Below are 27,003 nucleotides of genomic sequence, written 5' to 3'. Positions count from 1 at the left end.
CCAGGGTAATTAATTCCTCTGTAATTAGGTCAAGCTTTCCCAGCATAAAGCAATCATGTAAATTTTGCCATCATTCTGCTATGACAAGTGAATAACTCAATGAATGAGAAGCTTAATGCTTACTGTAACACAGAAATGTTCAGCCTTCACTCCACACATGGCTTCACAAGTCTGGGGAAGGTCAATAGTTAGTTGAAGGTCTGTGATTGGCTGCTGTGCATCAGGGCACTCAATCAGGTCACAGAAAAGGTGGGGTTTTTCCCTTCCTTTAATACTGGCAGAAGCTTCTGTGTTCCTCAGGGGAGAGGACAGCTTAATTTGAAGAGCTTTCTCTTCCTTCAGATAGTCTTTTGCTTGATTTATCGGGCAACTTAAAAAGTGACAGTCACACTGGTGGACTGGTTGACTTGGTAAAAACTAAGGAATGGCAGACGTTATTTGTTTCCTAAGAACATTAAGAATGAAAGACGTTAATGGTAAATCCACATTATACATAAAAATTGAATCAGAAAACTGAAAATATGAAACCCAAAATGTTTTCTGTTCATATTTCCTCTTCTTCATCTTCTAAAGTCCTTTTGCCTTTCCTAGTCATCTTGAAGTCTTTAGAGGATACTGCTATGTTTTCTGTATTGTTTGTTCTCCACTCATAATGACAGGAGATACGTTGGATTTTTAAAAATAGAAAGTCCAATTTATTTTTTTTTAAATATCCTAACAGAACTCTTCCAAATCAGAATTTTATGCTGCCTATAAAGCTCCCTGTCTTATTTTTTTCTATATGCTGTGCACCTTTTCAAGTGCAATAAGTACATTCCTAAATGTAGTTACACAAATAGCATGGCATGATTTTGCTTGCAATACAATCCCATAAACTGAGTATATTTTTTTACTTTTTCTGGTAAAGTTCTTCAACATTTTTTGTATTCCTGAAGAGTGGAATGAGTAGTCCTACAGATGAAAAAGTCTTACAGATTACATGTGCAACTTAGTAATGAGCAAAATTTAATTTTCCTGAAGTTTCACTTGAACTGCAAAATCAGTTCCCTCCCCTTCTCTTGTGCTACTATTCAGCTAGGTTGTTTTGATTCCTTATAATTATGCTCCCTTCATCACTTTGTTCTCATCAGGTAGGCCACTGATGTTATGTTTTACTTACTGCACTCTGTTTTTCTATTAATCACATTTTCTTTGCTGCTCAGATTCTCACTAGACAGACCATTGCCACTGTGTTTCACATACCACATTCTGGGTAATGACATGAAAAAAATTCTGTGTTTATAAAGCTACATTGTCTCTTTCCTATCCAAACACAGTACTGATGACTGTAAAGGTTGAAGCAAACTAGATTTGTTAAGTTGCACCCACAAGTCCCATCTCCTTTCCCACTTAACCAGCTGCTCAGATTCCAGGATGACCTATCCCACCAAGCTAAGTGACTTCAGCACACAAAATGTAGCTTTCCTCTTGGGCAGGCCGATGACATAAAGCAACATTAAATGCCTCACACAACAATCAGCCCTATACAGATGAAGTAGACAAAAACATGTGCAAAGCAAAGTAAAAGGTATGCAACAAACAACCCTGTGATTTAGGGCTGCCAAGCCAAACAATGGAGCTACTATGGACCATTTTTGAATGAACACAGCTCTTGGAAAACTGTTTGATACAAATTATGAAATTAAACTCATTGGCAAATAAAATTATATATAAAAAAGTGCCATTTAGTTCAATTCTGATTAACTAGATTACTGTGGTTTTCATTATTTCTTTTCTTAAACAAAAGCCAGATATTTTTCTAAAAGTATTGCTATCAGTTTGATTTCAGAGAGGCCAGACAGGAACTCTGTAATTTAACTCTTTCTGTATTTAACTGTATGACACATGAAAGAAATGCTTAGCACATTCCAGTACTAAACAATATCAAGATTCATAGCGTGCTAGTTTAATATTCACATTCCTTATTTTAGGAAACTTTTTATTTCATGGTCTTTGAATATTCATATATTCAGTTGTAGTACTTGAAACATAATTAATATATTTAGTTTTAGATTATAGATTCTTTGAAAATGCTCACATTCTTTCTTCTATCCAGAGAGGGCAAATGATGAATATACTGATGTTTTGGAAATATCCACAACTTAGACTCAGATTTATATATTTAATTACTTTGTTTACGCTACACTGCTCAGAGTCGGTTGTTTTAGTATAACTAAGACTGATCCCAATGACACCACTAGTGAGGACAAAGTTAATTCACTGCTTACTTTTGTTGCTGACTTAGGCTAATGTATTGTTCAACTATGAGCTAATGACTCCTGCAGATGTTCTTATTTCATTCCAAGAGAAGTAGAAGCTGAAATTAAATATTTTATTTTATGGCCATTATAGTTCTTACAAATTATAGCCCATTCAGTCATATTTTTTGATAAATCAAATGATACTGACAATGCAGTTTTCCTATCTGCAAAAATTAATCTTACAAGACCAAATTCTGCCCTCATTAGACTGTTCATAATGAATAATATTACTGATGATTAAAAAGTTGACCTGCCTAAGAAGGAGAGCAAAGCAAAATTTTTAATTAAGACATACTTCTCTGTCTTCCAACAAGAGTACATTTGTACTGAAATACATTGGCACGGTTCTGTCATCTTATTTTTTCACAGCCTTACTGCCCCCACCTTATTTATGCATGGAGAAACCCAAGAAGATACCTTCAAGAATGCCTTCTATTTAAACTAGCGCCAATTCAAATTTACTTTGCCATATTCAGAACTGCATAGGATATTTTATATTTCCAGATAATAGTAATGTAATACATTAAGTTTTAGTTGTTAAAAAATATTTTCATTACTTGTTTCTTAGGGCTTTAAGGCCTTATCCATTATCATTATTCTTCTACAAGCCTTAATCTGGCCATATTTGGAGAGCACATGGCTGCAATGACTTAGTAGGACCTTAGCTCAAGCATATCTCTGTAGCTGAGAATCACTGCTAACGATGACAACTCCCTTTGCTACCACAGAAACGTTATTGGTTCATACTGTCCCAACAGTAGAAAGCTACTTAACGTAGTAGTAGATTCATCTGCCATGAGAACATGTGTTTTGAGTGCAGAACTAAACACAGAATTTTTTTAAGTTTTGAATATCTAAAAATAAAGTGGTTTGAGTGTTATGATGGCTTTTAAACAACACTAATACTTAGACAACTATATTCCACTGAGCCCCGAAATACTGATATCTTTACTCACTGTCGGTCACCACTGAGAATCTTATTTTCACCTTTGTGAAATTGTTATCATGTGCATAAACATCTTGGAACTGAGCTTTTCACTCTTCCTAAATCTTTAGTCGTTGCAACAGGCTAATAAACTAGTAAATAAACATTTCATAATGAATGCTTATGTTACTATCGTGCTGGAGAAGAACAGGACATATAAAATCTCTGTTATTCTGTTCTAGTACATTTCTAATAATGTATTAAATTTTCCTCGGTTATACTCTTTCTTGTCACTTACCATTCCTTGCATCTTATTGCACATTGTGTCTGGGACCATCATGTCTCTATCTGGGTTCACTTGCCACACTGTTAAAACATTTGACTGTTTACCACTTACTGATGTAAAGCTTTGGTGCCACTCAGCAAAACTCTCAATAGGAAGCAGCATTTGATGTTGCAGTTGAATAATTTTCCAATGTACTTCCCAAAGTAACCTCATAGGTACTGTCCCTCTTCTCTCATTTCTGAGAAAACGGGACAATCTATCAAGCTGCCAGAAGCCCGCAATACCAGTTCAACAGCTAATACAGTCTAATTTTGCTTTCAGATTTAATCCTTTATGAGTTACAGCAGGGAACACAGGTATTTCTTCAGAATAAAATTCTGAAACAGCATAAGTTAACATGTGCATGTTCATTCTTCCTCGTGAAGTCAAATTTGAAGCTAAGAAACATTTGCATGAAGGATTCTTTTAAGCATCCTCACAGCTGAGAATCAGATGTTTTGGCAAGTTTCAGCCTCCACACCCTTCACTTTCTCTTACTGAATAAGTAGTGCTCTCCTTGCCTGAGATCCCACAGCAACACCTTCTTCAGCGTGGTTGGATCAAATTTCTCCCACCACTCCCCAGAACAGAGAAAGAAAGGACAATGAAGACAGGACCCTGCTCATCTTTTTTGCCATTGCTGGATTTTGCCACAACATATCTGACAGTTTGGGGATACCAAAGCACATTAATCATTGGTTCCTAGCCAATTCATTTAGCCTTAAGTATGAATTTGAAGCTGCAGTTTCTTCCAGAGTAGGTTTTAACTGAGACAAATATTTCTCAGCAAATATTCCTGATTATTTCTAAAATATTACAAACACAGAATTCGGTTTAGAAAAAAACAAAAAGAAGAAAATGTTCACAATTTGAATATAGTTTTCAAAACCTGGTATTCTGTGGCATTATTTATTCACCTTTTAAGTGTATCTCACTAGATCACCTCTTTTTTTGACAACAAATTACTCACACCTCTTCCTCTGTTAATAGTCTCTAACAACTCTCAGCATGTTTCCTATTGTTTGTACTCTAAAAGGCTTAATGAATACACATTACTCATACTGAATCTGAAAAAAATAATAATGTTCCTTCGTGTCTGAAAAATGCACTTTGTGTGAAATAGCTTCTAACTGCATGTAAACACCTTGACAGACCTCTAGCAGCTAACTGAATTGTCAGTGTTGCAGCTTATTTTAAAATCCAGGCTTCCTCTGATACACTGAAGAAACCAGCAAATCTTGAAGATACTATAGCAGTACCTAACTTAACAACTTGTCACAGATACTCTTTATTTAGCAGAATCAATTCAATTCTGGCTAGTGTTCTGTATGCTTTGTGCTGCCAACTCTTCTTCCAGATTTAAACTTGAAGAGTGAAGCACTTTGCAAAACATGAGTATATACACATGACATATACAGATACATGCATGAACAAGAGAAACTTAATTTATGCCTATTTCTGTTTACACCATAAAAGGCAGCAGATTCTATGAAACTTGTTAAGTATGTTTAGAAGAAAAAATAACTTTAGGCAGTTATCACAGCAGCAGCTATTATTCCCCCTCTAGGTTTTTTTCTGACAGCTGCATCTTGGAAGACCAGTGAGCAGACATGACACAAAGAAACGACTTTCGCATTTACAGGCATTTTGGACCTTCCCTCTGAAATAGAAGCTATGAATCCATGCACAAATGCAAAGCTCCCAACACCATCTTCCTAAGTGGCAAACATCACACAGGATAAATAGCTGCAACCTGTACTACTTTTTATGTTCTTTTTGGTAGGTAAAATGAATGACAAGCGCATTACTCAGATGACAGTTACACATTTTTATGCTGCATTATGCTTGTGTAGATGCACTGATGCAGAGAGAGAGAGCAAAAAAGAGGTGAACATGAATTGAAATGCAATATTTGAACCACAGAATTACAGAATCAAAGAATATCAGGTTGGAAGGGACTTCAAAGAACATCTGGTCCAACTTGACTTGGCAAAAGCACAGTCTAGACAGGATGTCCCAGCACACTGTCCAGAGCAATCTTAAGTATCCAGTGTTGTCAAATCCACCACTTCCCTGGAAAGATTATTCCAATGGCTGCTTGCTCTCATTGAGAAAATTGTCCTGTTGTGTTTAATCAGAACCTCGCCAGAAGTAGGTTGTACTCACCCCTTATTTTTTCCATTTGACTCCTTGTAAAAAGGGAGTGTCCGTCTTCTTTGTAGCCACTCTTTAAATAGTGGAACACGGTGATAAGGTCTGCCTTAAGCCTTTCAGACCGGATAGCAGAAAAAAGTTTTTCACAGAAAGGGTCACTGGCCACTGGAAGAGGCTTTCCAAGGAGGTGGCTGAATCACCATCCCTGGAGCTATTTAAGAGATGGGTAGTCGAGGTGCTCAGGAACATCGTTTAGTGGCAGATAGCAATGGTTGACTCAATGACCCAAGAGGTCGTTTCCAATCTGGTGATTCTGAGTCTATGATTCTAAGATTCTTTTCTCAAGGTTGAACAAATCCAGTTTTCTCAGCCTTTCCTAGCGTTCTTAGCCCTTTCACTACCTCTGCCTCCTTTCTGTGGAACCCCTCCAGCCTGTCCACATCTGGTTTTGCAGAGCAGGGACCAAGACTGAACACAGTATTCTAGGTGTGGCCTGACAAGCACTGAATAGAGTGGGATAGTGACTTCTTTATCTCTGATGCTGTTGCTACTCATGCAACCCAACATCCTGTTGGCTTTCTCTGCCACAGGAGCACTCTGCTCACTCATACGGAGCCCGTTGCCTACCAGGATCCCCAGGCCCCTGGTCCCACAGAGCCATTCCCCAACTGGGTAGATTCCAGCCTGTGTTGCACTTCCGGAACGTGCTTTCCCCAGTGCAAGACCATGCAATTATCTTTGTTGACCACACACTTGTCATACACTGTCAGCCAGTTCCACCCCTTCCCATTTCTCTAGACTAATATGTCCATTTCTCTAGGACTAGGCTGTGGCAAATGGTAGTAGAAGCCTTGGAGAAATACAGGTAGACCATGCCCACCGCTCACTCCACATCAATTGAGCAGGTTACCTTGTCATAGAAGGTGATCAGGCTTGTCAAATACAAATTCGCCTTGGTAAACCCAAGCTGGCTTTTCCCAGTCATGTGCTTCATTTGACTCGTGATAGGCCCCAGAAGGATTCCTTCCATAACTTTGCCAGAGACAGAACCAAGACTGATGGGCCTATAATTTCTAGGATCCTTCTTTAAGCCCTTTTTGTAGATGGGACTGATGTTAGCCTTCTTGCAGTCTCCTGGGATGTCTCCTGACTTCTCAAAGGTTCTGGAGAGTGGCCTCTCAATCACGTCAGCCAGCTGTCTCAACACCCTCTTGTGGATAATGTCAGGGTCCATTGATTATTTTGGGTCATGCTGCTGTAATATTTCACATACCAACTCTTACTTCACCAGTGGTGGGTCTATATTTCCATCAGACTGGTTTTTTTTTCACCAGTCCTGGGGACCAACAGTGCTGGGAAAGACAAAGATGATGAAAGATTTGAGAGCCTCTGCCTTATCAGCATTATTGCTGAGTAATTCATGCCTCCAGTTTAATTTCAGCGCAACGTTTCCCTTCTGTTTCTGCTTGTTTTACACACCTGAGGAACTCTTTCTTGTAATTTTTGTATCTCTGGCCAATTTCAACACAAAGTGAGATTTTGCTTTTCTAACTCCATCTTTACACACCCTGGCAATGCACCTGTAGCTCTCAACAGGTATTTCTTTGCTTTTTCATCTCTGTCATGCTTCTTTTCTGCTTTTGAGCAGACTCAGGAGCTCTTTAAACAGGGTGAGCTGATTTGTGTTTCTTGAAAACTCCCAGCACTTGCTACCTCTTTTTTCCTCCATGGAAGTTTCCCATACAGTCCATCCCAGCTGAGCTTGAGAGAGCTGAAATGTGCTTTTCTAAAATCTGAAACCTTCATCTGAGTACTAACTTTCAGTATGCTTAGCAGTATCCCAAACTCTACCATATTGTAACGACTGCAACCAAGGCTATCACTAATCAAGATATTGCAATGCAGCTTTTCTTGATCTGGGAGCAGTAAGTCCAGCAGTGCCTATTTCCTGGTTGACATATCTAAAATTCATATGAGGGAGCAGTCCGCTATGCATTCCAGGAACTTCATAGATGACATGTGAGTTGCTGTATTGTTTTACCAAGAAATATCTGAATATTTGAAGTCACCCATAAGAACTGGGTTCTGTTGACTCAAAGCTTGCTTAAGTGACCCAGATATTGCTTCATTTGCCTTATCTGGTTGGGAGTTTGGTAGCAGATGCCTACTATAAGATTCTCCTTGGAAACAACCATTCTGAACTTGACTCAGAGGCATTTAATAAGACTATAGACATCTATCACGTCATGTGAACCAATCCTCCAGTCATGTGAGTTGTCCCGCCATGTTTCAGTTACTCCTATAATATCATAACATTCTGACTGGGCATGGAGCTCTGTTTCTTCCTATTGCTCCCCACGCTCCATGCATTTGTATACATACACTTGAGGTGGTTGAGCCTTCCGGTTCTCATCTTTGGAAGCAATCAAGGAACATTTGTTGCTGCTCTGGTTGGATGACTGGTTGATGTCCTGTGTTTTAAGTTGTACCTATTGTCTCTTGTCACTGCATGCCACTGAAAAGAGTCTGGCTCCACCTTCTTTACAATCTCCCAACAGGTATTTTTACATACTTGGTTAAGATTCCCCCGAGACATCTCTTTGCCAGGCTGAGCAGTCCCATCTCGTGCAGCCTCTCCTTCCATGAGAGCCCCTTTTGCATCTTTGTGGCCCTTTGCTGGATTTGCTCCGCTACAGAATCATAGAATAACAGAGTAGTTTGGGTTGGAAGGGACCTTAAATATCATCTAGTTCCAGCCCCCCTGCCATGGGCAGGGACATCCCACTGGATCAGGCTGCCCAAGGCCCCATCCAACCTGGTCTTGAACACCACCAGGGATGGGACATCCACAACTTCCCCTGGCAAAAAAAAAAAATATGGAATGCTTCACGAATTTGCGTGTCATCCTTGCACAGGGCCATGCTAATCTTCTCTGCATCATTCCAATTTTAGTATATGTGCTGCTGAAGTGAGCACTATGTCCTTGTCTCTCTTGTAGAACTGGATGCAGTACCGTAGATGAGTCTCACTAGGGCTGAGGAAAGGGGTGGATCACCTCCCTCCACCTGCTTGCAATGCTCTCTCTAATGCAGCCAAGGATGCTGTTGGCAATTGAAAAAGGTGGTTAATCCATTCTTGGGTTTAATATATATTTTATAAAGCATTTTTAAGTATATAACTAATCTTATAAGTCTGCTTAGTACCGTTGATCTTGAGATGACCATCCACAATGTTTGTAGCTAGTGGAAAGCTTACTACATTTGTGAAAAATATCCCATCAAATAAACCTATCCTGAAAATCATATCACACTTCTTTTTTGCTCTTTACAGATTTGTTATTTGAAAGTATAAACTTGCCAGGAATGAGTAGTTGTAGTCACACACTAGAGAGTTTGAAAAAAGAGCAGTAGAACATACTGACAGAGATTTTATTCATTTAACTAAAAAGACAAACAAAATACTTTTGTTGCCAGAGATACTGCTAATGGCACCTTGCAAAGATAAATAAGGTTTGTGAGCATGAGTTGGTCTGCAAAAGACATCTCTAGCCCTTCTTCAGTTGGAGGGATGAAGCAATCAGTAGTAGATGGTGTTTTGATTAAAAGCTTCAATACCAGTGCCAATCCTTGACTACAAAAATGTTCAGAAATGTATGCATGTAGGTCATGGAGAACTGTTACAAAATGGTGAGGTGTGGACTGTCAGCCCAGGTGCTGTTCAGATGAAAATTCCAAGTATATAGGGTTTACGAAAAGTGGTGCTCCAGAAACAAGACTTGGCACATGGCAGATTAGACCTGCCCAGGTTATGTGTACTGGAAGAGAGGCATATCCTAAGTGACAGGTCCATTTCCACTGGGTTCCTGTCTGCAGCTGCCCTACTTTCACGGATGAAGAAAAGAAAAAAAGGTAACAGAAAATTATGAGTAGTTTCCCTGGTAATGTGATGTGTCTGTGGCCTGATGTGTTTTAAAGTGGTTTCAAGCAAGTAGGTAGAGCAAGGCAATCATGTTCTGCCAGATCTGCCAGTAAAATAGGCAGCACATAAAAATCAATGGAGAGCTTACTATAATAGCCAAAGGAAACTTCTCTTTCAATAGGTACTCTAATGTTGTCTGGAAAAAGAAGCCTACCAGTAATTCAGCCAGTTTGGAAGAAAGGTCTGGATGGAGAACAGCTGTAGCAGATTAAAAAAAGCTGAATCCAGTACAAGACGCATTAAGATCTAATGGAATAAATATTTTGTTACAATTTCATGCACATTACAGATTCATTAATACCTCTGAAGTAGTCCAGGTGCCTGCAAGACTTGCTGACACTGCTCCTAGGCTGTTTGTAGTGAAGTTCCATATTATATTGACTTTGTTTTTCAGTGTTGTTTGGTTTTGGCTGTTGAGCAAAGATCTGGAGATCTGCATTTTCTACAACGCCACGCAAGCACTGGATAGAACGAAGTGCTGTTTCCTGCAGAGTCTCATGCTTGTCAGATGTTTGTCAGCTGCAGCACAAACTTGGTGCTGTCCAAGTCTTTTTTCCCCTAATTTTTTTCAATTTGTGTGTTTAAAGCCAGTAAAAGACATGTAGTTTATCTTAAATTACTAGCAGTATGCCACTATCTTTGCCAAATATGAAATCAGAGATCCATATGTTCTTGTCCAACTCCTAAGAAATGAAAAGTAGTAGAACTTCTTATACTTTTAAAATAGAACACATATTAAGAATCATCAATATAACTCAGGGATTACTTACTCTCTTGTTTTGGTAGAAATAGAGTGGTAGCTTCATAGATTCACTTTCCTATTCCTTTAGTTTATTGTCTAATGAAAAGGAAGTAGTTTTGATGGTTTTTAAGAGACTGGATGACCTAATTTATCATAAAATTTAGACTTAGGAAGTAAATGTTCTTCAAGTACCACCCCTGTTTGTGTTTCTCTTTTATATAATATAGTATGCTCCTGGATTTTTTTTCAGAAGGATGTGACTCAACAGCATGGAAAACTAAAATAAAAATGCCAGAAGGAAGCTGATCCTTTAGCTGAAAAGGCAAATTGGTCTTTAATGAGATGATAATTCTGGCATCCTAGGAGATTCAGATTAGAAGATTTTAGATTTCTGAGGCAAAATGATTGGATAGAAAACCTGATGGTGTTCAGGTTAATGCAAGTTCTAAATGCAGTACAGTTCTGGAGTAAAAATGAAAATCCGAATATTGAAACAGAAACAGATGGCAATACTGCTGTTTCTTTCTTTCTCCTCTAAGTTATTTTCCAGACATTTCTGGCAAAACTATTTAAAGAAAGGGCTCATTAAGCAGAGCAAAATTCATTATGATTTGCAATCACATTTGCTTACCTTTGTCTCTCCATGTATATCTAATTATATTTAAAGTAATGAATTAGCAAATATTTTTGATACTATGAAGACACACAATAGTTCATAAATCTTTTGTTTTTCTCCAATAACAAGTATTCTTGCGCTTAGAGACAGAAGACAGCCCAAATGTTTCTCTGAATAAATTTGATCTGTCTTACTGGGAAAAGTTGCTATTAGTAGTCTAGAGATTTATTTTCACTCTGTGAATCCGTGAGATCTGGTTCCTTTGTATGCTCATTCCATTTTTATTTAAAATCATTTGCTTACGGGTGCAAGATTTGATCTTTGCTGTTCAGCACTCTATTCTAGATGCAAAGTCCTCTTAAGTGTTTAAAACAGTGCAGAATAATCTATCTACTCTAATCTCTTACCCTTTCTTCTGTGCAGTTCTGGAATACTGAGTTAACTTGTTAAGATTTTAAACTGGAACATATACAGCTTGTATTGTCTTGGACAAATATACCTTGTCCTTAATTATGTCAAAAACTGAAAATTATTGGTGAAAGTGGGCACAACCCTGAATGTAGAAGAATTGTGCTGGTACACACACTAAATGAGATTTCTATTTCTTTTTTTTTTTTTTTTTTTTTTTTTCAGCAAAGGAGTACCCACAGAATCCCATTTTACCTGGGTGAGGGAAATAGCTGAATATTTTAGTTCTTGATTACTTTGCTTTATTGTCATTTGATTTTGGGGTTGGTTTTTTTTTTCTTTCTTTTTCAAACCTAGCTGTAATTACAGGAACTTCCTAATAGGTTTATAGGGTTTTTTTAAGCTTTTTCTACTAGTCTACTGAATAAATACAGTATTTATTGCAAGTAGTATACAAAAGAGGGGAATTATTTAAGATAATCTAATAAGATGGGAATCAGAATTTGAAATACCAAAGTTCATGATAGAAATTCTATGAAAATTAACAATCAAAATAACTGGAAGAAAAAAGCCCTGAGTGTTATTCAAGATGGGTTTTCTCACTTCAGCTATTTAATGGCCAGACAAGTCAGGCATCCTTTTTGTTTTCATTTTGGCCCCAGCATGGTTAATGAGGACTTAAGTGAAAAGCTGACTATATGAAGCACAATCATAATTTCATTTAGAGATACTGGGAGTTTTTCATGTTGTATAACAGGTGTACAGCTTTCTCAATTTGATGATGCTATAAAATAATGATTAAAAATAATTCAGTCATATTTATGTTATAACAATTATGACCAAAATGATTAAGACATGATATTCTGTGATAAATTCTTGGGACAGAATGAATATTTCAAATGTTTTACTTGAGCTGAACATCTGCTTGAGAACTGTCATTGCACCATGAGTTAGTAGAGCCAGTATATTACTTCCGGCATCAAAAAAAATCAGTGAGATTAAAATCAATATTTTCAGCTGGTCCTCACTGGATATATCTATAATCTTTCCAGAGAAGTGGTGGATTCCACAACATTGGATGCTTAAGATTGATCTGGACATTATGCTGGGCCGTCTTGTCTACACTGTGCTTTTGCCAAGTCAAGTTGGACCAGATGATCTTTGAGGTCCCTTCCAATTTGACATTCGATGACTCTATAATTCTATGAATGTCCATTACCTTAGCATTCTTACCAATTTTGACTTGAGCCCATTTTTTCACAACAGATTTGCTGGCAATCAACACCAAAATGAGACTGTTTTGGCACAGAATTTGCACAACTATTACTTACATTTTCTGCATTGCTTTTAATGCTGTTTTTAAGCTATTCTGCTTACAAGAATTTAGTCTACTCAGTTTAGATTCCTGTGCACTGTACAGTCTTCAGGCTACCTAGAAACTGAATATTAAGACTTAATTCGTCAATTTTTTTTTAATTAATGTCTATTGATTGTCTTTCAACAGAAATCTGTAACCTTTGAGAGTCGCCTAATGAGCCATGTGCCCTGATTATATGATAGTTCCTGTTTAAAAATCGGTTCTATAATGAATTCCACATAAAACACTGCTGTAACAGTACAGTGAAGCTATAGGCTATAGACTTCAGAACATAAAACACTGACCAATGCCCTTAACATACTCAATGTATAACTGCTACAGCCTTACTACGAGGAAATTTAGTAGCCTATACTGCAAATTCTAATCATAAGGAAAGTAATACAAGAGTGCACTTCAAATAGTTCAGCAAATACCTTGGGGACATTTTCCTCTAAAACAAAATAAACAAAAACCAGATTCACTGAAAATAAGCTTTATTTTAAGCAGGTACCATGCTGATAGGGCTCCACTTAACAACTTCTTTCATTGCTCAGAAGTGGAAACCTGGACATGATTATTAAGACCTCTGCAGCAATAAGCTGTTGCTGAAGGAAACTAGCAGTTTCCCTCTTTTCCTACAAGGAAAGAAATCAACACCGAATCCAAACAGGTATCATAGATACAGCCCTGCAGAGAAGAGCTTCTCTTTTTCCCACCCTCTCCCACTCCATCTCACTCTTTTCCCTGAAGAGACTAACCTCTGACGATGAAAACTGTTATTCTTCCCACATTCAAATAAATATGGGCCCAACTCACCCTTCTACTGTGTCATTTTTATACCTACAGAACCACTGAAATGATCTTCAAAAGCAAAAATTTAAACAGAGGCTCCTTTCCTTTGCATTTTTTCCAAATAACATACTGGTATCCAGAGTAAAGCATAATGACACCTTACTGAAGAACTCACTGCCATGTAACAAAATCTTCCTGTTGGCAATGAGAAACACAGTGAAAAAGTAATTTAGCTAGATTCTGTCATGATAGCTGCAAACATAGTTAATTTGGGTAACACTGAAATTGGAAGTCCACACTTTACTTCCCATATAGTGGACATCTGTACTGTATTGAAATAAAGAAAGAACTGTCAGTAGGCTAAGGGATGTGATTATTTCCCTAAAATCATTAGGGGATTGGACATATGAAGAACACCTAAGAGAGCAGGCACTATTAAGCATGGAAAGAGAACGTTCATAGAAATAAAGACAATGGAGCCAGGTCCTTCTCAGTGGCATACAGCGACAGGACAAGAGACAATGAGTAGAAACTAAAATTCACAAAATGCCACTGAAACACATTTGAGGATCAGAGGTTTTTGTTTGTTTGCTTGCTTTGCACTGTGCAGGTGATCAAACACTGGCACAGATTGCCATGAGAAGCTGTGAAGTCTCCATCCTTGGCAATATTCAAAACCCAACTAGAAGTGGCTCTGAGAAACTTGTGCTCCTGATCCTCACTTGCGTATCATGAACTTGCCTTGCCGTTCTTCCTTAATAAACATAGTCATTTTTACTATCATTTTCAATACTGAGTTCCTCTCAATGAGTATTGAGAGCAGACACAAAAGGTAAAGACACTTTCCAAAAGGGTACTGACAGCCTATTTGAATGAAGCTTTGGAGAATGTTCCCAGGTCTTCTTTAATGTGCTTGTGCCTCCTTTACCCTCCCTGTCATTGAATGTCATTTTTCCATTTACATACACTAAACATGTTCAGTAGTTTATCTTTTCAGAAAGCTACTGAATTCCAGATTCGGAAGATCAAAACTACACAATTTTAAGTTGCACATTTTTCAAAGGTGAACAACATGGTCACTTGTGGTATATACTGTGATAGCCATATGGCATGCTAAACTTAGCTGCTTTAACTTCTACCTTCAATCATATATTTCTCTCCCCGTTTTCCCCTATGCACACACTAAACAAAACAGGAATGATTTCTATTAAAAAAAAAATTCCCTCAGTATTATTTCAATACGTATAGCTATGCTGTCATTGCTACCCTTACACAGTGTCCATGACTAAGCTACTTCTTGTTCATCAACTACTCATGTTGATTATAATGCACATTAACTGTTGTCCAGAAAAGGATGTATTAAAGACTTTTATTGATTGTAAGTAACAATTGCAGTTTATAATATTTCTGTAATTCACATGACTTCTGAGAACTACTTGTGAGTTATTTAAATGATTCAACATCTGCCAACTTGTCCATAATGCATTTCAACAGCAATGTGAATTATATATGAATCTTTCTTTATCTAGTTAAGATTCATGATTCCAAAGATATAGATAGGAGACTGCTAAAGATGCCATAGTGTCCTCGTTATCTTTGGAAAACATCCTGCTCTTTGGGAAGCTTGATGTAATTACCTTTCATTTTTATCTGTTTAGCTAAATCCTCTTCCACTTCACTGGAAGATGTGCTGTGCTGCAAAGAACAACAATGTACTTTTTCCTGCTTGCTCGATCTTGTTTTTGACCAGTTTATCAGCTATTTTGAATCTGTTAGGATGCACAGAGCGTTGGAATGACTTGGCTGCATAAATAGAGTGATATTGTAGTTCTACCATCTAATAGGAATTCTTTTAGCATGACTATATACAGTAGTATTAAAAAACATAGGAAATAAAGCAGGATTATCATTAGAGAAAGAGCGGGATCAGATTAGTACTGTAATTTACACTATATAAATTACTATTACAAACAATTCACAAAAATTTCGTTCTGGATACACTCAACATTAGAGGATCAGAAAATAATGCAAAGGTATGGCAGAGGAGTCAGGATTTTACATGGGTAAATTTACAAAACCGCAGCAATAGCGAATCTTCTTAGACCAAAATAAGGTGGTATGATCATTTAGGGTTGTTGTATATCTTAGTTTTTTCAAGGTAATAACGGGAGTTACATTCTTAAGATCTTGAACCATCCATGTAGATTCTAAACTGTCTTGAACTTTTGTTGATCAACTGAGGTAAGACTTTTGATTAAGTACCTAATCTTCATACCTTTATGTACTTGCATGAATCTATCATTTTCTCCTGTCCATGAATACATAACTTTCTATCTGTATGGCCTTTTTTTATTTATTCACTTCAATGCATGATTAAGTAAAATTGCTGTTATCTTTTACTCTTATCTTTTATTTCCTGTCCGAGATATGATCCTTGAACATCTGTGACTTTCCAGCTAGTGTTCAGAGATTAACAGTATCTTGTTACCAGGACTGAATAAAGTCTAATAGTGAAATATCTAGTAAGAGGGCCATACAGAACAGTCAACTGCTTTTAAAATATGCTGTATAGCCCTTTCAAGAGAAGACAGACTGACATGGACTCTTCTGTGTTTTGGTTTTTTCCCCCAACTCTCCTCTTCTCTTCTTACCCAGAGCCTCCTGATACCCTATATGCCTAATTTTCAACAAATTTAGTGTCAGGAAATTGTCAAGAAACCTTTTTGAGATAGTAAGGATTATGAGAAATGAGCAATAACTCATTAAAAAGTCAAAGACAAGAAACCTTTGTTAGCATTCCATTACCAATCTTACATCTGCTAATACACACCTTGGTAAAACTGATCACATGGAGGCTGCACTGCCAGGCTCCTTACAGACCTACATTTCAACTGACTGTTTTACTTGAAACATCTCAGTATGTGAATTAATGGAGTCTCATTGACTAACAGTTACTTATCATTTTTACAGGAAAAATTAAAATATTTTCTTGAAAAAACATTTTTTTCAGTGGTTTATATGACTCCATGTACAGGAATATAAGCCTCAGACAGCCTTTATTAAAAAGTATAAGATTGCTCTAGAAACTATTTTTGAAGTTTTCAAAAAGTAATTGTTAGTTTCTAAACCTCTAAATCTATATATGTGGCATAACCTATTTGACAAACACTAAATTAAACACTTTAGATACTAGCTAATACAGGAATATTAATAAGTCCTTTACTTAAGCAGTGTTGTTCAGTAGATAATCCCTCTGGATTGCAAACAAAAAATGTAGCATTCTGTCTGCATAAGCACTGTAACTACCATCTACTCTCAAGCTTGCTATTTGCTTATGCTTTACTCTGTTTTCAAAACTGAAATTCTGTTGATGTGTTTGAAGAATTTAGTTAAGTATACGTGTATTTTTTAAAGCCCTGTTAATATTTACTTGTAAATTACAGTGGCAATTATCACAACATGCTTTTATCTCCAATTGACTGACAATCAACCTCCTCCTAGTCATGAGCAGTTTCCTACCAATCTAGCACTTGATAAATCCAAAAGTTTCCTGCACTTTAAGCATGCATAAAATGATAAGGAAAGGGATGGAAAACAGGATTCCGAGGCAGTGTCTTCCTTCTTCTTGTGTAGCTGCACCAGGGGAACAAGCAGTTTATTGTGCAACACAAATGTTAGGTAACAATCTGACCATATGACATTTTGCAGTCAGAAAATATGCAACTGGTGTCAGACCAAAGTCATTCTCTTACAGGACTAGTTCATTTGTCTGCAGAATATTTATCTTCAGGGAAATCAAATTCAATCCAAATTCTCTTAAAATTGCATTGTGGAAACTTAGACTTCACTTCTAGAACAATGAAAACATCATTTTCAGAAAAGAAAAAGGTTCCGCTGACCTTATTGCACGGTAGAGAGGGATTACTGAAACCTCAGAGCACTGTATTCAGACTGTGCCAGGGTAGCTCGTATGTATTTATCAAAAAATGAAAGCCACACAGATTTAGGATGGTTGCAGTGTTACAGAAGTGCTAAGCCTTGCTTTGAGTTTCAACGAGACATCTGTAGAAGCAAAGCTGTTGGCATTGCCTTTCTGCCTGAGGCTGCTGTCCTACAGTACAACTGACAGAAACAAAAAATGTAAGCACTATTCAGCCGTCACAGAATGAAGAATGTAAGTGTAAGAGATTGATGAATCACAAACATGGACATACGAGATTATATACTTGGAGGGTTGCACAGCTTTCAAACACTTTGGCTGTCAGCAGGAGAAAAGCAGGCAGGGCATACAAAAGCTTCAGATAATGGGTGCTGCCATAGAACCTGTGTGTATTTTCCTGATATGAACAAAGTAAGAGACACTGCCATCTCTTCTGTAAGTCAATGCTTTATGGAATCTTTTATCTTCCTATTCTAACTCTGGGAACTCCATGGAAGAGAATAGTAGAAAATCTACTTATTTAAACAGTAGCGTCTACTTATTGTTTTGCTCTTCCATATGTACTCCTATACTTACTTCAGGATAATTTAATAATCTGATGAACTTGCAGATCTTCTGTTCCACTGAAAATGATGGGATAGCCCATTACATAATAAGCTTTACACAATCTTCCCCCTTTCACTTAGATTTTCTTCAGAAGGAGGGCTGACCTGCTAGATGTTTCAGAGCTACTACTCATATTATGTTCACTTTGAGTCAAACATACATCACTCAATTTCAGTACATTTGACTTGTACTTTATGCCCTCATCTAATGATTAACCTCCAGCTGGGTAATTGTTTGGAAATTCAAAGAAGTGACTACTATCCTTTATTCTGATTTCTCATATACTATTTCTGCAAGTACATCTGCTTAAGTAATTAACTCTGGACCAAGGCATAAAACTACCACAGACCAAGCTTTAAATGGTCAGTGATCAGTAGGATGTACAGAAATATCTAACTGCATTGATCTTTGAGAAACTTTGGTCTTTCTAAGTCACAACTATGATCTTTTCTCTTTATGAATTAGACCACTGAACCTTTCTGAGTGATGATGTTCTGCAGAAACTCTTGCCAGATACTATTTAAACTGTCTGTTAATTTTGATAAAAGTATCTATGATATAGAGATATGGTTAAGAAATCAATAATGAATAATGCAATGACCACAGCACTATATAAAACACCAGCGACATCATCACTGGTTGGCCAGCCACAGGCTAAAAGGATACTCAAATAACTACTCCAGCACTTAAAGTCTGCACTTACCAACCTCCACAACACTAGAGCAATTGGGGTCTGTGAAGCCTTCAGGACATTCGCAAGAGTAGAAGTCATCATTCAGTCCTGACAGACAGATTCCACCATTTTTGCATGGATTGGAGTCACACACGTCCCCTGTTGGTTAAAGGAAAAAAAAGATTCTTGTAGGAAACTTTCCAAAAGGTATGCACAAGCTCTGAGTATGGTAGATCACTGATATCCAAGAACAGAAAGGAATGACAACCTCTATGTCCTTTGGATACCTTTTGGCTAATTCCATTTTATATTTAATTAACAGCACATCTCTGTGTAATCATCTCCCCCTAGACTTCTACTCCATAAAATGTGATCTACTTAGATGAGCTGACAGCTCATCACTTGCAAAAGATAATAAAATCAAATAAAAATAATTTTGTGCTTTCTTTTATTTGAAGTCTTCACAATGTATTCTTGGAAATCAATTTATCCAGGATTTAACCTCTCCAGACTCCCTCCAACATAAAGCTGAATGGTGGTTTCAGTTCAGGGTATTAGCTTGTCACCAGGTTCCCATGCGAAGAACCCTGTCTGCGGTTACATTACCCCACAGTTATGCACTCCTAGATCACTCAATAGCACAGACTGGATCCAGATGAAGTGTTGGCACACGGCTATATTTCTGCTAAACGTGGAGCACAATATTCAGGTCAGCAGTGTGCTTCTATGCTTTATGTCAGTCACATGAAGACCAGTTACAGGCAAAACCAGGATAAAGCTTAACACTACAGACTAATGCCATTGAAATGTTTTGAGCAATTTAATTCTAATGCTAGTTTTATATCCACTCAATGGCCTATGCCCAGAGCTGCTGTATGTTCACACTGTGCCCTGAGGGAGGCTCTCACTATGACTTGTGACCCACCAACTCCATGGCAGAGATGGAGGCTAAAGGACTTGAGATGCCATAGCCACTCAGTGCTCCCTGACAGTCCCCTCCACACCACATAGAGTTCCTCACAATTCATTTTGACTGCAGAGTGAGAACAAATCACTTAGAAAGCAAGCTATGCTTTCCCTCAAAACAACACTATGCTACGAACCAGCTATACTTCAAAACTCCCGGGGACACAGGGCAAGCGATGGAACAGTGGGTAGCTTCAGCCTGCCTTAATAATGCTATACAACTAGATTTTACTCGTTCTTCAATAGCTCTTCAGTGAAGACACTCTATCCAATTAGCAGTGAGGAGATCAACAGCAGGAAAACGTGAAGTCCGAAAGATACATCGCAGGGCTGCTTCATATACTCAGAACTTGAACATCTCTCCAGTATTACCAGTGTGTACAACACATTATTGTGATTTCCTGTCTAATATTATTTGAAACAGGCTTCAGGAAGAGATATAAAAGAAAGAACACAATGCCTGTTCAATTCTTGCAGTTCCTCAGTGTCAACACCCTTAAAGAATCCAACCTCCAACAAATATACAGAAATACAGGATTGTGTCCGTTCCTCAATGAGATAACTGGAAGCAATCCTAAAGAATGCCCTGGGCCTTGGCCAGCTTTAATTTAATATTATTTCTCAGATAATTACATATATAGAGAGAGGCATTTTCTTATTTATCTCAAGCTTCATCTCATACGACAGATCGGTGCTCTCTATTGCACAGTATGGTCTTTAGAAATACAAATAATTTGTGCAGTACTGCTTTGCCTTGCAAAATTTTTGCATATGCACCTTAAAGAAACTTCTGCAGATAGGTAATTATTAAAAAATAAGTACATTATTTTTATGGTTTTTTTTAAAGCTGAGAAGTTGCCAGTCTTTTGCCATGTAATTGTAAAGAGGTAAAGAAATCCACTTGTTTATGTCAGTAGTAATATAATATGTTTTGGACTACAGAGGCAGCAAGGGAACTCAAAATGTCTTCAATGCCCTTCTGCCCATTAGACTTCAGATTACTGTCTGGTGTGACAATTCCAATCTAACAATCACTTTAGAAATTTAACTGATGTACAACCCTGATTATATGAATTCTGTGTATCCATTGCAACAATCTCTAGTTGTGGGTTAGTTTGCTGGATTACTTTTGATTTTATTTAATTTTAAGCTGTCAGCTTTAGGCTGCCTTCATGACACAGAGAACTGTCACACATCTGCATCCTTGGTATTAACCGTTTTGTCTTGAAGACAGTCCAGCTGATGAAGAAGTAAGATCTATCTGAGAAGAGGCAATGACATAGGACATTGCCCGTCTAATGACTTGACATTATCTGTCTTCCTAACTGAATCTAAGTCAAGATTTCTCATTATCAGCACTTGCTGAATTATTGGGGTAGCAGAAGATGCTTGTTTATTACTTCATAGGTTTGAACTTTCATTTTATTACTTTCATTTGGCTGTGAAAGAACAACTACTATTAAATGAAAGCTCTGACAACCTTATTCCCATACCTTTAATTGAATTAATACATTGAATAGTATGTGGAGCAGGAACATTTATTATGCAAATCCGTATGGATAGTCCAATTAAAATGAAAGGGGACAGTTTTACTAAATTCAGTGTTCTGCAATACCACAAAGGAAAAGAAAGATGAAAAGACAAACTATTGTTTCCATTTGTAAGTTTTCTATTGACTGACAAGCACAATGCACCCCTAGTTTTCCACTATATTTCCAGAAACTGAAATGCTGCTCTGACTAAACTGTGCACACTTAACTGTGTGGTTTTCATTTGCTTGAAAATTCATGTTGGCTTTTTCAATCTGTAGCAAAGTGACCCAACCTACAATTTGGGACTAATAAAGCAGATGCTGTTCTCTAACAACAGCATTTATTTCCATGCTCAGGAAATAACTACACTAAGTGCTCTTTTGACTCATGACCTTGGCCCAAATTCTACTGTCAGTCACAAATGTAAATATTTAATTGTCATTATATCACATCATAGAAATGAGTGTAACACACCTCTACAGAAAATGGACACTAAAAAAAAAAAAAACCAAACATAAAAAAGACAAAAATCTCCAACAAAAAAAAAATCTATCCTGTCACATTCACATAATGCTAAAGAGGGAGAATCTGTACCTTGAACAACAATGGTTAAAATAATACCATTGCATGATGTCAATGATGATGCAGTCAGAGAAATGAGCAAGTTCAGGTACAAGTCAGTAATAATTCTACTGAAGACTAGATAACAGGTTGTGCAAATTTGCATACTAAAATTAGTGAAACTCACTAAAAATGTTAGTACCTTTATTTATAACTTAGCCTGTGAAACCATGCAGAACAAGAGAAATATCACCTTTGCATCAACAATATTCCCCTCCATTCACACTTTGTGTCTCTTGAGAGACCACTCATGTTGAAATATTGAAATCTAATTTGTTACGCATATTACTCAGTTTGATGAATAGAATTTGATTGTAGAGGTTCTGTTCTTTATTAAAAAGGCTTATACAGATGTACTTTGTCTTAACTGATTAAGGGATTTGTTATTCTTAAAATGCTATGTTGCACATGACACAACTTTTAACACAATAGTAGTTTTAGAATTTAGTTTTAGAGTTATGGTGAATGGAAGAGTGAAATAAACCCAACAAATTAAATGCTTTCGAGTAACTCTTACAGAACTGTGCTCTGTGCTGCTGAACTTCCATAGTCATAGGTAATATGCCACCTGTGCAATAGACTGTGCAATTTGATAAATTTCTGTAAATTAAACAAAGAGTCTAAGAAGAACTAAATTATTTAAAAAAAAAAATAACCAAAAGGCATTAACATTGTACTTTTATTGAAATGGTTTGAAAAGGGTCCAGTAAGTGTCAATTAAAAACAACAGTTTATGTTTTTCTTTACTATGTCTCACTAACCCTACCCTTCCTATCACGTGGCTACTCAAGCATTAAAGTATGTGTCAAGATTCTGTACATAAAATATGTATTACAGCAATTACTGCCTTTACTTTGTCCTTGGGAAAATCTCAGTAAATTCTCACTTCATCAAACTATTAAGATTTCGTTCAAGGATATGTAAAACTGTATTAGCAAAGGATGTGCTCACATGCTGCCACCCAAAATTGCCAGAACTCATGACCACTTTTCATTTACCTCTTTTAAGGGGCCCCATGCTTTGAAGTGATGCAGCTTATATTATATACGTAAGTATATACGGATACATATTTTCTCCTTTTGCACAACATCATAGATGGAAGAGAGAAGACAAACTATTTACATGATTAGAGGATACTAAGTTTTAAAGATTTTTTTTCCCTTTTTATTTTTCCTCACATCTTTAATTTCCTCAGAACATTCTTAAGTCAAGTAAGTATTTGAGTGAACTGTCCGTTCTCTCTTTGGAAAATAGAGTTGGTTAAGAGAAGTTAGAGCACTACAAAAAAGAATAAAATCAGAGTGGAGACTCATAAATACTCAGAATTTTAATTAAGAACTGTCCCTACTTCTCCAAATTCAGAAAAAATATACATAGCAAATCTCAAATAAAATGGTGATATATTTGCTCCCTAATAACAATTAGGCTATTTATAGAGACTGTGACAGCCTTGGTACATAGCGAATAACTCTATTAGTGAACCCAGAACTCTTCTAAGTAGCAGCTACTCTCATGCCATAATCTTTTCAACAAAATATTGAATGTACAACTATTCCCACTTTCCACAAGCAGGTAATGCTGATGAGGAGGGCAAAAATTGTAAATTCACTCATTGTCAAACTTTACACTTTTATATAACATATTTCTCAATCCTGTATAACCACATAAAATGTTACGTGATTCTTTACTGAAGAGTGCAACACTTTGCTTGACAGCGGAGGACAACTTGAGAAAAGGAACTCACCTGCTGTGTATAAATAATGCAGCACACCATGATGGTAACAGTGAGCCCATCAATCCTTGTCAAGAACAGAAATTCACTGAGTTTACAAAAAATATTTTTGTGATATGAAAGCTAAAGAAGAGGTATGGGGCACCATTCAGAATCACCTGCATGCACTACTTTGTAAAGCACTCTTTGTTGTAAAAGCAGACCAGACAGCTACCATTAGAATATGAAATCAGTTTATAGTTCACTAATGTTTGTTAACGAAAAAAAAAAAGAAAAATATTTACTTACTACAACATAAAACTATTTACTTTTTTTCATGATAGTTCCTGGGATAGGAATACCCAGCAAAAGCTAAGGTACACCATTGTGACTTAGGCATGGGAGAATAATTTCAGTCTCTGATCACAAAATCTTAAGCCTGAAAGTTTCCTTCAATTGTCTTATAACACTCAGAATGGTAACTGTTATGATGTCTGGCAGCAGTCTTACTGTAAGAAACATCTGCTTGACACAATTAAATGTTGACAAAGAAAGAAAGATGTCTTCAAAAAATCGCATGGATTCACAAGATCTCAAATTGCACAGAAAGAGAGTGCAATTTGAGAAAGTGGTAGAAGAAAGATGACTTGCATGTTCAGGCACATTTTCTTCCATATTTTAAGAACAGAGCATATTCCATAAAATGGGAAATGTCCATGGAAAAACTCAACCCCATTTACTCTTTTGTATAACATGCATTAATTATAAATATGAATGCAATTACTATGCAATGCATATAAATGTAGCAAAATTTACAAAAACTGATACTGAGGTAAATATACTAACTGCAAAGATCATCTGTATTCATGCTCATATTTTGCATCTTTACACAGGTGTATCTTTAATATGACTTACAGTTCTGCTTCTCAGTAGTTGTTCAGTTGTGGAGAAACAGATTTGAACTTGGACACTGTTCTGATGATTCTATAAATCAGGAAAGTATTAAAGCTTTTTTTCTGAAAACTTATTTTAACATGGAGCTGCTGCTGTGAATAACTACTTTCTCAGACTTCTGAAGTTTGGTTGTTCTTCTGGTCTTCAAAACAGGCTCATTTTTCCTGCCCCTAGACCAAAACTCTATTGACTCCCATTTTTTGGGTTGTTTGTTCTTTGGTGCCATCTGGAGATTTCTTCTTTGTAACAAATTATATTCTCATGAAAGGAAATAGGTATTAATTCTATTTCTTTAGAGAGAGATTTTAAAATAAGCTCTAGGTCATGTGGCAATAAGATACACCTGTGTAAAGATGCAAAATATGAGCATGAATACAGATGATCTTTGCAGTTCCTTTACGAAATTTTTAAGATGTTCTTTCAGATTTGACAGTGAGGTAGCAAATTTGTTTTACCTAAGATAAAAAGAGAGTTGACTAATTAACTTGTATCCCATATAATTTCAAAGGGAAGTTAAAGTTTCTAGAAACCAATAGATCTCTACCTCCTTCTGCTTGTTTTCGAATATGATTTGCTTACTATGCAGGTAGAAGGTTCAGCTAACTTTCTAACTGGAAGACTGCTTAAGTAGTTTTAGAAAATTAACATATCATGAACTCTAAATGTCCACATATAAATTTGATGGGAAAACTAACAGTTGAATGTAAATCTCAGAAAAATAAACTCATGATAGTATCATAGTTTTCATTAAAACTGAAGTAGTTTCTGCTTCTTTTGAAAGTCTTTGGGATCAGTAGACACTATGTATTTAAACAAGCTATAGCTTGTAGTTGTGGAGGAGAATTGCAACATACTCCTGTAAACCAGGTGTAAACATCTCTTTAAATTTAACTTTCTCTGGTCTTGTAATTTGGGGGAGTGAACCAGCTGATTTTTGAAAACCAAAAATTTTTGAGATGGTATTGCAAAAAGAAAATCAGATTATTCTAAGCAGAAAATTCTCATTTGAATACCTGTCTTGGACTGGACTGAAACATTAATCCTGAGTGAAGATGAAGCTCTGAATTAAGCTTTGGATTTAGACTAATGGTACAATACTGTAAAAGCGTGTCCCCACTCTGAAGGTTAGAATAGAGCCCTAAAGTAATGTCTGTAGAGATTAATTTCTACCATAATAAATCCCCTTCTGCCTTAAAAAAAGTATAATCTCTTCCCTTTCTAAAAGTCTACAGTGTGAGCTACTTTATTCATTTGAATGTGAAAGAGCAGTAGGTCAGTGTACTTCAGCCTCCTGTGTTACAGACTTTTTAGGCATCTGATGTTTGACAATATGAAATACAAGCAGAAACAGAAAACAGCTTAAAAAGTAAACACTTCTCTCTTTCATAGGTTGCAGAGAGTTCATTTCTATGCCAACTGCCTCTGCTGGGAAAAAGATGAACTACTCCTGTCATTTCAAATCTTTACTAGTGAAAAATGGATCAAAAGTCATTAAAGGAGGAATATGGTTATATAACACACTTCTGAATATTTTTACAACTTGTGAAAAAATCTTCATGTACAAACAGTCATGAGGATTTGGGGGAAGCTGTCATCAGCTGAGATACTGTTTCATCAAAGGAAAACAGATATATTCCCTCAAACTGATCAGCTGATGGGGCCAGTAACACACCAGCCCTAGCATTCATACTCAGCTAAGAGCAATGATGCTTCCTATACAAACTGGGAGACAGCTGATAAACACCTTTATTGAAGATGCTCTGATCCCTATTCACACAATTTTCCACAACATCTTTTCTCTTTGCATACGTAACAGAGCTGGCAAAATTTTCCTAGGCACTCCTTGCACATCTTCATTTTATTTCAGCTGTCTTTCACGTCAACCGTGTTTATACAGTTACTTTGCTACTTGCTTACACTCAATGTGAACTAACCTGTATTTCTGCATCTGTTCAGATCTCTGGAGCAAGAGAGGTTTATAAAAAGGGAAAGAACAAGAGCTTGAACTGAGACTTTCTTTACAAGGCACTTAGGCTAAACTGTCTTTCTGTTAAGTTGTTTTGTTCAATTAAAACTTTCAGAGAGCTATCAGTCATGACAGGAATATATTATTATTTCCAGTCACCTCTCCTTTGTTTTTAAAGATAATCAGTAGATTATTTGTACTATGTTCACTTGAAATGTCTCAGTTAATAAAATATTCACATTTCTTGCTAGAAATTGTTTTGGTTTGTAAATCTCCTGATACAGCCTCTGTGGTTTCTGTCAAATAGCAGCCGGGCTGCTGCAGGCTTCTCCACTAAAGGCTTAGTGGGCGCCTCTTCCTTGACCATTATAAGTTCAGTATAGGGATCTACATTTCTTATTTGACTTTAACTACATTGAGCTTTTGATTATTAGCTC

General features: G+C 36.7%; 1 protein-coding gene and 1 non-coding gene across 2 annotated transcripts in view; both read right to left on the bottom strand.

The window, feature by feature from the left end:
• Window positions 1-27,003, bottom strand: part of EDIL3 (EGF like repeats and discoidin domains 3) — a 259,985-nt gene that overhangs the window by 169,195 nt on the left and 63,787 nt on the right. The window contains exon 2 of the mRNA XM_054055095.1: window positions 18,847-18,975. Within this exon, the coding sequence (XP_053911070.1) occupies window positions 18,847-18,975 (129 nt within the window). The remainder of the gene's footprint in view (window positions 1-18,846; window positions 18,976-27,003) is intronic.
• Window positions 8,575-8,680, bottom strand: LOC128850573 (U6 spliceosomal RNA). The gene has a single exon (XR_008448020.1). It is a non-coding gene; the product is annotated as a U6 spliceosomal RNA (small nuclear RNA).

Source organism: Cuculus canorus, chromosome Z (assembly GCF_017976375.1).
Source record: "Cuculus canorus isolate bCucCan1 chromosome Z, bCucCan1.pri, whole genome shotgun sequence".
Taxonomy (NCBI): Eukaryota; Metazoa; Chordata; class Aves; order Cuculiformes; family Cuculidae; genus Cuculus; species Cuculus canorus.
Note: the sequence above shows the minus strand (reverse complement) of the source record. Positions and strands in the feature narration are given on the sequence as shown.